Genomic DNA, 13361 nt, shown 5'->3' on the forward strand with positions numbered 1-13361 from the left:
AAGGATAGGCAAGTTTTTCATGATTTGTATATGTAAATACTTTGACAGGTGTTATTTATGATTCTTTACATCTAAACTTCTTTTGGTTTTAATCAAATAGATATGCATTTTTCATTTCAGCCTAAAACAACCAATGTTCTAGGAGCTGTTAATAAGCCGCTTTCATCAGCAGGCAAACAATCTCAGACAAAATCATCACGAATGGAAACTGTAAGCAATGCAAGCAGCAGCTCAAATCCAAGCTCTCCTGGAAGAATAAAAGGAAGGTAAGTACATAAGAAATACCATACTTAACATTTAAGGACTCCATCAAGGCTATGAGACCTAAAATAACATCATTTACATTTAATGTCAGTGAATGAAAATCAGTGCATATCTGAACATTCCTATTTTAATACTGGTAGCCATTTACAAGTTAAATGTATTTGCTTACTCCTTTAGGTATGTACTCCATCTCAGCCTTTCATATTTTAGGTTGTTGGGGCAATCATTGTTGGTAGACATAAGCTAGTTTCCAAACTAAATGTCTAGTTCATCCATACAATGGAATACATAGTCATTAAAAAAATGATGAGGTATGAGGTCATATGAAGAGTTTCCACAATATATTATTGAGTGAAAAAGGCAAAGAATAGAACAGTGTAAAGTATTTTTGAATTTTTAAGAAGGGTTTGTATTTTCATTTGCTTGTATATGCATAGAAAATTTTGGAAAGAGTACACAACGTCTTAATAGTGTTTACAATAATCTAGTATAGGAGGGAGGTGATTTTATATTCTGATAGGGTTTGAATTTCTTTTACCATGTACGCATATAAACTTTTTGTTTAAAAAAATATTTTAAAAACGTACTTTTGAATTATGCTTTGCAGGAGATTTTTTTTTTCTTCTTTAAGAAAAAAGGAAAATAATTCACACTTTAACTGATTTTAGCATGGGGCTTAGCGTACCATTTGTCAGCAGCAGAGCCTTGTACAAGGCTAAACTGCCACCATTTATTCATTTTGCTAAGTTATTATGAAAGATTACGTTGTCTTTTGCACTATTCATAACCAATCAGTAAAGAAGGGAGGAGACATTCTAAAATGTCTTATCAATTTCCTTGTAATGAATAAATTATTAAATGATATATAGTATAATCGAATTAAAACAAAAATTACATCTAAAGTTCTTGTTTTTTCTAGATTCCTGTTTTAATGCATATTAGTGGCTGATACCTAAGTGACCCTTCTTCACCTATGTCATTTAGACATTTTTCTACTGGATGGCCTCATATTTAACATGACCAAAAACATTTCCACCAACTCATTTCCTAAATTACTGGCTTTTCTCCTTGAATTCCTGGTTATAATCAAAGATGATCTAATTCACCCATCTAGGCTAAGAACCTCAAAATTGTCTTTGATTTTTCCCCTGTGCTAATAAGTTTTGCCAGTTATTTTTCTCTACAGTGTTTATTTAATACTCCTCTTTTCTGCTATCATCATATCATTCATTCCCTTTCTTTAATTACTGTAGTATTTGGCTATTTCCCTTTCTTATTCCTCTGTCTATGTATTGTATATCATATCACTGCTAGATAATCTTTTTTAAATGCTACGTTTTCAGGTTATTCCATTGCTTGGAAATCTTAGTTGGCTTCCCTTGTTTGTTTTCAAGACCATTATATACTTTTACCCAGTCCTCATCTCCCATTGTTATTCACAACAAATGACTCGTAGTTTCCCTACTTTACTTTTGGTTAAACTTTCTTTCAGCCTTTGTTGCTTTTTTTCTCCAAATCCCATCGGTTCACTAAGATTCTTTCTAAGGGAATGAGCTAGGTGTGTTTGAGAGATCAATTTGGTTGGAGAGTAGGAATGAGAGAATAATGGTCAGGGATGAAGGTGTGAGATACCCAGATTATGTTTGGACTTTGTGGGTAATGTAAGGAATTTGGGTTTGATTTTAAGTAAAACTGGAAGATGTTCTGGAGTCTAGTGGTCTAATTTGTGCTTTTATAAGATTGCCCAGATTATTGGTGGAGAATAGAGGCACTAGAATTGAGGTAGGGAATGCCACTTTGGAGTCAGCTAATAGTAATCTAGGGAAGGGATGAAAAGGGAAGATGATGGAAAATAGCCAAATGGTGTTAAATATACTAAAACGGATACTTTTTGAAAAGAATGAAACTTCTCCTCATAAAGTTATAAAGCTATACTAGGGAAAAGGAAAAACTTTTAAGGTTATTTGATTGTAATAACAATTACAAATGTCTGTATTAAAAGGCTTGATAGTTCTGAAATGGATCACAGTGAAAATGAAGATTACACAATGTCTTCACCTTTGCCGGGGAAAAAAAGTGACAAGAGAGACGACTCTGATCTTGTAAGGGTGAGATATTTGGTTTGATTTTATAATAAGTACAATAATAATAATTTTTACTATGTAAATAGTCATTTTTACACTGAAACCAGTTAATTTTACTCTCAAGTTTGACATCTGATTTTACTCACAAATTTGAGTTCATAATTATCCTCTACCATATAATTTAAGTATATTGAACCTCTTGTGTTTCTTGTCATTATAGTAAGCAATCTTTATTCTTTAGAGCTTTGGAATCAAACATGCCAGTTCCATACTCAGAACTGCTTGGCTTTTGTGTTTTTTTTAAACACAGTAAATTTAGGCTTAGCCTTAGAGAAGGAGGCTAGAATGAGGGTCCTTAAAGTTTCCTTCATTTTAGTTGATTTCTTGAGCCTTTAATTACTAAATAAGTTTCTAGTAAATGTAGGAAATGCTACTGTTTTCATAAAGTCCTTGTTTAGTTTTAAAATCTTAATAGCAATGATATTGATGTGTGTGTGATAGGCATAATTTATAAATGTCATTTGAAGACAAATTTGGTACTTTTAGTACAGATACAGAATACAGTTATGTATTGCAACACAACCTGATGGCATTAATTGAGCATATTTTGACTTTCGAGGTTAGCTCTAAACATTTCTTGAATAACCCATTAGGTTCCCTGAATGAGTTCCTTTATCAGTGAAGTGTGGATACTTAGCTGGTAAGGTTTATCAGATTAAAGAATTAACCCAAATGAATGGTTATTGCTGCTGTTTTGTTATAAAGATTAATATTTTTGATTAATGATTATCATAATAATGAAAGTTAATGTGTTTTAATCTACTCGATTAATAGAGACAAAAGGTTATTAATAAAAACATTTGCTTTCTCTGACATAGAACTTGCCCTCCTGCCTTCCACTGGCCCAAGCTTACATATCCCAAAAAGTTTAAATTATTTTCAGTTTTTTTCAGATTTCTCCAGTAATTTATTTTAGCAGATTGTTTCTCTTTCCACTTAAAAAAACTAAAATTCTAAAATTCTTACTAAATCCTAACTATACTATAAATTCGGATTTTTATTGGCTGTTTAAAATTTTCACCCAAACAGAATTAAAAATTGATTGCTTAGCCAGAAAGGAATCCTGTTATCCTGATTTATGGAAGAATCCTTGAGTTGGAAAAGGTATTTATGTCTTCTAGTCCTGCTTCTCACTTAGTGCAGAAATTCCTTCATTATCATTTATGAGAGTTGGTGCTTGAAAATGCCTTAAGTGGAGAGCTTATAATTTCTCTCATTTGTTGGAAACCTCAACTAGGCTACCCATACCTACATATACTGCCTCCTTTCCCTCCCCACTACCCCCTTAATTAGGAAGCATGGTTAATATTTTGCTAGCCTATAAATTCCATATCTAGTTCTACCTTTTGGAGCAATGCAGAATGAAGTCTATTTTTTATAGAACAGTTTTGAATTTCTGAGCTTTTGAGATTTATTTATATAATTAATGAAGGCCTTTGGCTGTCTTTTGTGTAACATTGCATCCATTTTCAGAAGAACCTTATTAATAAGCTCGTTTCAACTGAAATATTCTCAAAGAGGTGAGCATTATGAGACAGAAGTTCAATTTAAAGACCAATAGATTATGGTGAAAGAGTATCGTCTTTTTTATATACTACGAGCTTCACATTGAAATTTCACTGCAAAGGGATTATTCTTCATATACATTTGTACAGTAATATTTAGTTTTACAAATAACATACTTTCCCCATTTCCTGCTTCTAACCTCAATTTTATACCCCCTCTGTTCTGAAAACAATATGGTACAAAATGAAAAATTAGAGAATATAGTGCTTTAGGAAGCTTAGATTATTTTATGATATTCTCAGGAAAACAGGCATTGAATTTTGGGTTTGCCAGCAACCTTTTCCAGAGCATAAATGAATTCATTTTCAGATCTTTGGGTGTCAGAATGAATTGTAGCATTTAAAATTGGAGGGTTTAGTTTTAATTTAATATTTCTCTTCCCATCTCTAAGTAATGAAAGTTAATTTTTAATTTGTGTACAAAACTCTAGATAAATACTAACAAATTAAAACCAATTATTTATAGGGCTTTATTTTCCCCTAGATTTCAAGGATAATTTAAACGCTAAAAAGAATGAAAAGCAAATCAACATCCCAAATAAAAATACTAACAAGATAATCTCAGATCATGCCAAGCAGACATAAATAAAATTTAGAATTCATTCTTGACAAATATGAACTCTTTGTAAATTAATACTAGAAAGATACTTCATTAACATGCTAAAAGTTTTATCTGTTTAAATCAGTAGTCAGTGATTTAGTCAAAATTATTATTCTTAAAGGCAAAATACTTGAAACATTCTTATTAAAAATCAGGAACAGGGCTTCCCTGGTGGCGCAGTGGCTGAGAGTCCGCCTGCCGATGCAGGGGACACGGGTTCATGCCCCGGTCTGGGAGGATCCCACATGCTGCAGAGCAGCTAGGCCCGTGAGCCATGGCCGCTGAGCCTGCACATCCGGAGCCTGTGCTCCACAACGGGAGAGGCCACAACAGTGAGAGGCCCACGTACTGCAAAAAAAAAAAAAAAAAAAAATCAGGAACAAAACAACCTGTTATTTAAAATTGTTCTAGAATATTTGACCGGCTCTGAAAGACATTAAATAGGAGCCAAAAGTATGACAATGAAAAAGAAGAGACAAATTTATTTTTATTTTTGTACTCTTAAAAAAAATAAGGGAAGCAGTTGAAAAACTAAGAGTGTAGGCGTATGTATGTATGTATGTATATATGTAACTATAATTTTACTCTGGTAATTTTACTTTATATCAGATGTACACTTGGGGGAAAGGGGATTTACTTTACAACACTGACCATTACAACAACGAAATTAGATAGATGGATCTAAACATAACCTTAAAAAGAGGTAGGGGGAACCTATGTGGAGAAAATACCAAAACTGAGAAACAGAAGAGAGAGAAGACATGCCATATTCCTTCATGGAAAAACTGAGTTAAAAAGATGACAGTTCTTTCTAAATGAAGATATCATTGTAAAATTCCAGTGTGATTTTAAGTCCATGTGGAAGAATAAAATGGATGCAAAAAAGAAGAGTAATAAGATCAGCCCAACCAAACACAAACATACTTAGTTATAATTAGTAAAATATTGCGCTGTTGTTACATTAGCCCAGAAACATTATTATTATTATTTTATTTTTTTTTTTTGCGGTATGTGGGCCTCTCACTATTGTGGCCTCTCCCATTGCGGAGCGCAGGCTCCGGATGCGCAGGCTCAGCGGCCATGGCTCACGGGCCTAGGCGCTCTGTGGCATGTGGGATCTTCCCGGACCGGGGCACGAACCCGGACTCTCAACCACTGCACCACCAGGGAAGCCCTCATTATTATTTTTTGAAAAATAATGCAAAATAAAGGAAGCATTACAAATCGGTGATTTTGAAATTGATTAGATGTCTGTTTGGCAGTGGAAGTAGGAAAAAGTTTAGAACCTCAACTCAGCATCCTATTCTAAAACAAGATACAATAATGTCTTAGTCTGCTCAGTCTGCCATAACAAAATATCATAGACTGGGAGGCTTAAACAACACAAATTAATTTTCTCACATTTTTGGATGTTGGGAAGTCCAGGATCAAGTGTGGGCCAATCCAGTTCCTGGTGGGAGCTCTATTCCTGGTTTGCAGATGGCCACCTTCTTACAGTGTTCTTAACATGGTAGAGAGAGAGACAGCAAGATCTCTCTGATGTCTCTTTTCATAAGGACACTAATCCCATCATGAAGGCCCCACCCTCGTGACCTTATCTCAACTGAATTACCTCCCAAAGGCCACATCTCCAAGTAGTATCGTATCATAACACTTCAGCATATGAATTTTTGGGGGACACAATTCAGTTCATAACAAATAGGAAATAAAATTTAAATATACACAAAAGTGTAGAATATTTAGATGAAAACTCAGACTTTAATAAACAGATGGACAAAGGGCATAATACCAAGGATATAATTAGGCAGTTCACAGGCAGGAAACACAAATGACTAATTAAACATATTAAAAAATTATAAGTAATTAGATAATTTTTCTTTTCACTGATTTTTTAAGAATGTAAACTGGAACAAACCTTTTGGAAATTAACTTAGTACTATAAATATTATGTGTTTTATGTACATGTGTATATCTGTGGAGAGCATTTTAAATTCATATCACTATTCTTGGTTTCTTTGAAGAATTTCCTCAGTCTCCATCTGCTGGTCAGTGATTAAATTCTGTGAATGTAGACTGGTATTTTATTTTAAATTTGAAAGTCACTGATTTTTAAATTATTTTTTTTGTTAGTTGTATCTGGGATGAAGTGGTATCTTTGATTCAGAAGTGTTTTCAGAATTTTTAATAAATGATGAATATGTTTAAACTTTTGTATCTTGCAACCTACATTTTATAAAATAAAAATAGTTCTTTTATGATGTGTATGCATGATATATATATAATATAGTTGATATTTTATGTCTTATTATATATTGTGTGGTAAAATTAGGATTACTTAAATTGACTATCAAAACAGATCCATTATACTTTAGTATAGTTGTCCATTATTTAAGCATTCAATTTAGAATGTTCTTTTTTATGAAATAGCTCTTCACCAAAAATTTATAATCTAATCAAATACTGATCTTGAGGGGTTTCATTTGAGGCTCTCTAGCTTGAGTAAGAATAAAAACTTACCCTCTTACCCCCAGATAGTGTTTTAAATTAGAAAATTATTAATAAAAGCAAGTAAGTAGTTATGGTTCTGATGTACTTCAGAACTCTATACCTTATTTAGGTACAGTTTTATGACTGAAGTGGATAACAGATTTTTTTTTGATTCTTAAAAATACATATACTAACAATGCATACTAAGTTTTATATTTGAAATTGTGGCTTTTATTCCTAGTCTGAATTGGACAAACCTAGAAGCCGGAAAAAAACACCTGTAACAGATTCAGAGGAGAAATTAGGGATGGATGACCTGACTAAGTTGGTACAGGAACAGAAACCTAAAGGCAGTCAGCGTGGAAGGAAGAGAGGCCATACGGCTTCAGAATCAGACGAACAGCAGTGGCCTGAGGAAAAGAGGCTCAAAGAAGATATATTAGAAAATGAGGATGAACAGAATAGTCCACCAAAAAAAGGTAAAAGAGGCCGACCACCAAAACCTCCTGGTGGAAGTACACCCAAAGAAGAGCCAACCATGAAAACTTGTAAAAAAGGAAGCAAAAAAAAACCTGGACCTTCAACAGCAGAAGCAGAGGAAGAAGAAGAAAGACAAAGCGGAAGCACAGAGCAGAAGTCAAAGAGTAAACAGCACCGAACTTCAAGGAGAGCACAGCAGAGGTAAGTACGTGTAACTCTAAACTGCATGCATTTAGTTACTATATTATAAATCATAATTTGATGCTATCCACATTTGGGTCTTCCCCAAAGCAGAGCAGAATCTCCTGAAACTAGTGCAGTTGAATCCACACAATCCACACCACAGAAAGGACGAGGAAGACCATCAAAAACGCCATCACCATCACAACCCCCCAAAAATGTGTAAGTTGTAAATAATATTAAATTTCAAACCAGTTTCAAATTATTTTGCAGGGGTTCATAAATTTCTAAATATACATAGGGCTATATTTAAATCCCGTATATTTAGCCCCATTACACTAGGTAAGATAACATTTTTGTAAACTTACCTAGGTGATTGATACCCAGTCAACCTTTGGTGCCATTTGTACATTTTTACAGGTTTTAGACAAAACTTTGTAAATGAATACCAAATAGTTTATTATTTCCAATACACACTTCATGGTACCTGAAGAGATGATGAAGTATTTTTAAATAATTACAGTATAGACCACGTTACCTTGTCATTCCATGCTACAATTTTTCTTCATGTCTTTCCTCAACAGCTTTAAAAAAATAGCTTTTACACTTTTGCTTTGATTCTTTGAACCATGTCGGAAAGTAACAGGCATCATTTTTCTTAAATTACGTCTGTGGAAATGATCACATGGTGATCTCAAGTTTTTGATGTCTTGATTTTGTTTGTTTTCTAATCACATTAACACATCTGTATCTATAGATAGTTTTGGATGTTCACACAAGTACATGTTTATAGGAGAGTTACAATAACAAATCTGTGTCCAAACTTATTAAAGTGATGGGGGCATCAGTGTTGTAATTTGTAAATTGGCACTTTTTTCTCCTCAAAGTGGAAATAGAATAGCGTGTCTTCTACTAGAAATTTTGCAGTTTTTCTGAAAGTAATCCCATACTTGAGTAGCTTGACTTTTCAGAGTTGCCAACAGACCTTGGTTAAATACTCAGTTACCTTCAAAGTTTTTCCTGTTCCTGTGTATTCCATAGGAAGAGGAAAAGTTACCTGAGTGTCTAGCCAGTACTTCCTGCCTTTTTCCATATAATTTTTCCCTCAGATAAAAAGTAAGGTAAGTACATTTTTGTGGCAGCTTCATAAATGTGTTTGTATTCAACCATGGAAAATCATTGTTTTTTTGATAAAAAATATTCTTAAGGCATCTTAAATTCCCATGGTTAATTTTATAACAAGAATATAACGGGGTGAATATCTTTAATGCTTGTAACTTTAATTTGTTTCTGTTTGGGCCTCATAAAATTAAGGGCTTAGATGATTATCATGTTACCTCCTAAAATTACACAAGTTCCTCACATGAGTGTTCTAAATCAAACAAGCATTTCTGTTAAAAAATCAATACAGAAAGAGATTCTGTATTCTGTCTTAACAGCCTAACTTCCTTTCACTGGGAAGCCCCTTTTTAGAGGTAATGTAATAACATATGTTATGATTTGTCTGTTTTCTTGTTCTGACCTCAGTGGAATTGAGAAAGATTGTGTTATTTTCCTTGTATTTTCTTCTATTAATTCTGAAAAACTGAATCAAGTACGTTTGAGTAATTGGTTTGAGTATGGATTAAACAATATCTATTTTCGATTGCTTATAGAAATGATAGGCTATGTTCTTAATTAAAAAAATATTTATCAAGAGAGATACATTTAATTAAATGGTGGCATCTGTTACATATTTTTGAGTGTCTCCTGTTTCAGAGAGTACTAGGTGCTAGGGAATATAGTGGCACGAAACGGGCACGATTCTTATCCTTATAGGACTTACCATCTAAATGGGCATGTAGTCATTAAATAATCACACATAAATATGGAATAGTAAATTGTGATATGTGCCCTGAAGGATAAAGTTAGGGTGCTGTAAGAGAATGTAAGGACAGGGCTGGGGAATTGGGGAAGTTTTCTCTTTGGAAGGTGACCAGCTGATTCCTTGAGGGTAGTAGGAGTTAGACTGATAGAGAGTAGGGAGAGGAACATTTCAGGTGGAGGGAACACTGTTTTGGAAGGTTCTGAAGTGGGAAAAATCCTGGCAAATTCAGAGAGCTGAAGGAAGGCAAGGATATTGCTGAATTGTAGTTGTGGGGAACTGGGGAGTGGAAAGAGATGAGAATGGACAGGTAGGCAAGGCCCGTCTGCAGGGCTTTATATACTGTATTAAGGAGGTTTATGCAGTTACTCTCAGTACATAGGGGGCTCTCTAGGGGGCGTGGCATCAGCTGTTTTTACATTTTTGAAAGATTACTTGTAGAGAGAAGAGGCAAGAGATGAGAATGGTTTAGAAATACGTAGTAACAATGAAGATGGAGAGAAGTGAATGGATTTGAGATTTCTTTATAAGTAGAATCTTAGGGCCAGATAAAGAGTTGTAGACTATGACAAAAGACTCTTAAAATTTCTGCTTTGAGCAACTCAGCCTTTTACTGAGTTGAGAAAGGTAAAAGGAAGAGTAGACTTTGGGTTATGTTTTAAAATCCTTTATGGTATTGGTCTCAGTCACACTGACTTATTATTTGGTAGATCTTTTTATAAGATTCTAGGATTAAGTGCTTGTTTAGGGTTCAGAATGTAAGAAAAATATTTCTTGGCTTACAAGGTAATTGAGAATAAAAATGATAATAAATGAAAGCCTGTGAAATATTTAAAGCATTTCCTGTTATGAAGTAACCTACCACTTAAGGATCAGAATGTTCATTTTATTTTACATGTGTTTTACTCTAGCCGTGTAGGACGCTCCAAACAAGCTGCTACTAAAGAAAATGATTCAAGTGAAGAAGTAGATGTGTTTCAGGGTAGCTCTCCTGTCGATGATAATCCACAGGAAGAAACAGAGGAAGAAGAAGTTTCTGCAGTAAATGTATGTGTTTATGAAAGTGCCATGTGTAATAGTATGGAATATAGACTTAGAGTTGGTAAATATTTGGTCAGATCCATTTAGCACTTGCTGTTACTTAATAATTCTAAATATTTATATATTTTTCTTCATTAGTTTATAGTGTTGTTTCATCTACCGGCTTAGATAGTGGAGACTATATCCTTTGTGAAAACCTGAAACCAAGTGAGAATAATAGATGTAGCCTAGTGAATGTGTAAATGCCCAGTTTAAAACTGAATGCAGAGAGGAACAAGTGGCAGTCTGATGTCAACACCTTACGCATTTAAGTTCTCCCTGTATCTGTTATATATACTCTTGTTTATGTTTCGTAAGTATTTGTTGGAGTTTCCCACTAGCTACTAGTAGTTAGTCATATAGAATAAAATCATGTCTTTAACTAAAATTAGCTTTTGGAATTCATAACATTGGTAATAGACACTTCTTTTACAGAAGTAGGAATGTGATGCTTCCTGAGATACTTTTTTTTAAAAGAAATGAATGGTTTTGTTGGTTACATCTCAGATTTTTTCCCTTTGGAAGAAATATAATTAACACATTTAAGTAAGAGCTGTCATCTTCCTAACATTAATGCTGAATCTTTGGGTCAGCTCAGCCAGCCATCTTTGTTTGAGAAACCTGTGTTCTTTGATCAGGTCCCAGGGTTGATCCCTGCCCCTCTGTTCTATTTAATATAATCAGCACTTCTGTCTGCATCAGGATGCATTTATGTGAATGAATTAAGACCACAGAAAAATATGTTGAATTATGGTCTCAAACTAGTTGGGCTTGTTTGTAAAGGGTTTTAGGGGGGTGTAAAAATAAGGCTGAAGAGTTGTACATAGTGACTGATGTCTTCATCAAAGAAATACTATACTGTAAATTAATTAAATTAAAATCCTGTTCTATTTGTATTCCTCTTGTTAATACTGATCTTTTTTGAACTAAAGTTTTATGTTTTCATTAGTACTTGCCAGTAAGTGGTAATATGTCTGAATTTCAGATTATTTATATGTATTTGATAGTTGTTATGATCCAAACTCAATAGCTGTTTTCTGAGAAAGACAGCTGTAAGCCTGAATTCATACATATCAAATGTTTTCTTTTACTACAGAAACATAAGTAAAAAGGTGATATTTGCAATTGTTTTTCTTGCTGTTGGCATTGACTTCTGTTCATTTCTCTTTAAAATTATTAAATAGAAAAGTAAGATAGTTCTCTCTTTTGCTATCCTGGGAAAGGCTGTTTATGGGCATTCATGTATTATGTACATCTAAATATGTGATGTCAAGGCAGAAAGTTAACACAGGAGAAAGGTTTTGAGGAAAGAAAAGCAAAGAAAATCAAGAACATGTAAGAATAATGATTGGTTAAAAAATAATAATAATTACTGCTGTGTCTAATTAATATGTACCCATTTTAATTAAGCATCTGGTGATATTTCTTTCAAGGTACGGCGGCGAAGTTCTAAAAGAGAAAGGCGATGAACAAATGTCATTAATAACTTTCTATGTGAAAGCTTTGAAAAAATAATTTTTTGTCAAGCTTCAGGCTGAGTAAAGCCTTTGATGCACAAAATGGGACTGCTGAAGAGTGGACAGTTGGACCTTACTCTGATGACCTCATGTATTTGTGGTCACATGCTTTAGCCACGCGCACGGTGATAACATTGACTGGAGTCTTGTGAAAAAGTCTAATGTGCGATGGCTATGTAGACATAAAGAAGAAACTTGTAAATATGTTTTTTCTTCTTCTTCTTCTTTTTTTTTTTTTTTTAATGTTTCTGACTTCTAAAGTGCTTGTATAGCTTTTATCTGCGGCTTTAAACTGACAGTACCCAGCTGTTTATTGGATCTATTGATTTGAAAAGAGTTCGTTAGGATAGATCTTAAGCAGTAATCTGTCAGTGTTTGAATTTGTATTCTCTGCAGTTTTACTGTGAAAATTTTTTTTCAACAAATGGTGTCAGTTTCTTGATGTCACAATTTGTTGGAGAGTTAAAATGATCTCTTTCCCTTGTGTATCTTACCTAGTGTTTACTCCTGGGCACCCTTAATCTTCAGAGGTGCTAAATTGTCTGCCATTACACCTGAACAATGCCTCTGATGGGAGGACGCCACGCAAACTGTGGAATAGTCCTGAAGTTGTTTGATTATTTTACACCTCAGTATTGGTCCCAGAATTTTCTGGCCTTTCATGGCAAGGAAAATTTTAAAAAGAGATTTAAAATATTATAATTTTAAAGAGTGTGTTATAAAATAATGTACTGAATTCTTTATCCCATTTTATCATCCCTTTTCAGTTTTTATTAATCTACTGTATCAATAAAATTCTGCAGTTTGAATTAGTTTTTAATAGTCTAGAATGTTATTGTGTATAGATATTTCCTCTTGAACATTATGTTCAGAAAATGCAAATTATTACACTATAATATAAAATCTGATATATACACATTAGAAGTGTTTCAGTTCTCCATAACAGTGTAAAGTTAATCAGAAAGAAAAAAATTTTATTGATGCAGTGTGTCTTTATAAAGCTGTTCTTGAAAGCAAGTGTTTTGTATTTTATAGTGAGTTGCATGTTTATGAAAAAAAGTGCTGAAAATGGGATGTGCTCTTTTCTGTAAATTCGTATTTAGCCATAGTATATGATAGATTGCCCCATAACATAGTTTTTCATCAAGAGTTTATTATTGTACTTTATTTTGGAGCCAA

General features: G+C 33.6%; 1 protein-coding gene across 6 annotated transcripts in view; it reads left to right on the forward strand.

Annotated features, from left to right (window-relative positions):
• Positions 1–12955, forward strand: part of PDS5B (PDS5 cohesin associated factor B) — a 196775-nt gene extending 183820 nt beyond the window's left edge. For 2 of the 6 annotated variants that reach the window (XM_060079876.1, XM_060079875.1), the window contains exons 30-35: positions 121–266; positions 2267–2372; positions 7303–7742; positions 7833–7943; positions 10497–10632; positions 12099–12955. In XM_060079876.1, coding sequence (XP_059935859.1) covers positions 121–266; positions 2267–2372; positions 7303–7742; positions 7833–7943; positions 10497–10632; positions 12099–12134 — 975 coding nt within the window. In that variant the 3' untranslated portion in view covers positions 12135–12955. The remainder of the gene's footprint in view (positions 1–120; positions 267–2266; positions 2373–7302; positions 7743–7832; positions 7944–10496; positions 10633–12098) is intronic. The other 4 variants (XM_060079878.1, XM_060079877.1, XM_060079879.1 and 1 more) reach the window with 4 other exon arrangements.
• Positions 12956–13361: the final 406 nt, after the last annotated feature.

The sequence above is a fragment of the Mesoplodon densirostris genome, chromosome 17 (genome assembly GCF_025265405.1).
Source record: "Mesoplodon densirostris isolate mMesDen1 chromosome 17, mMesDen1 primary haplotype, whole genome shotgun sequence".
NCBI lineage: Eukaryota > Metazoa > Chordata > Mammalia > Artiodactyla > Ziphiidae > Mesoplodon > Mesoplodon densirostris.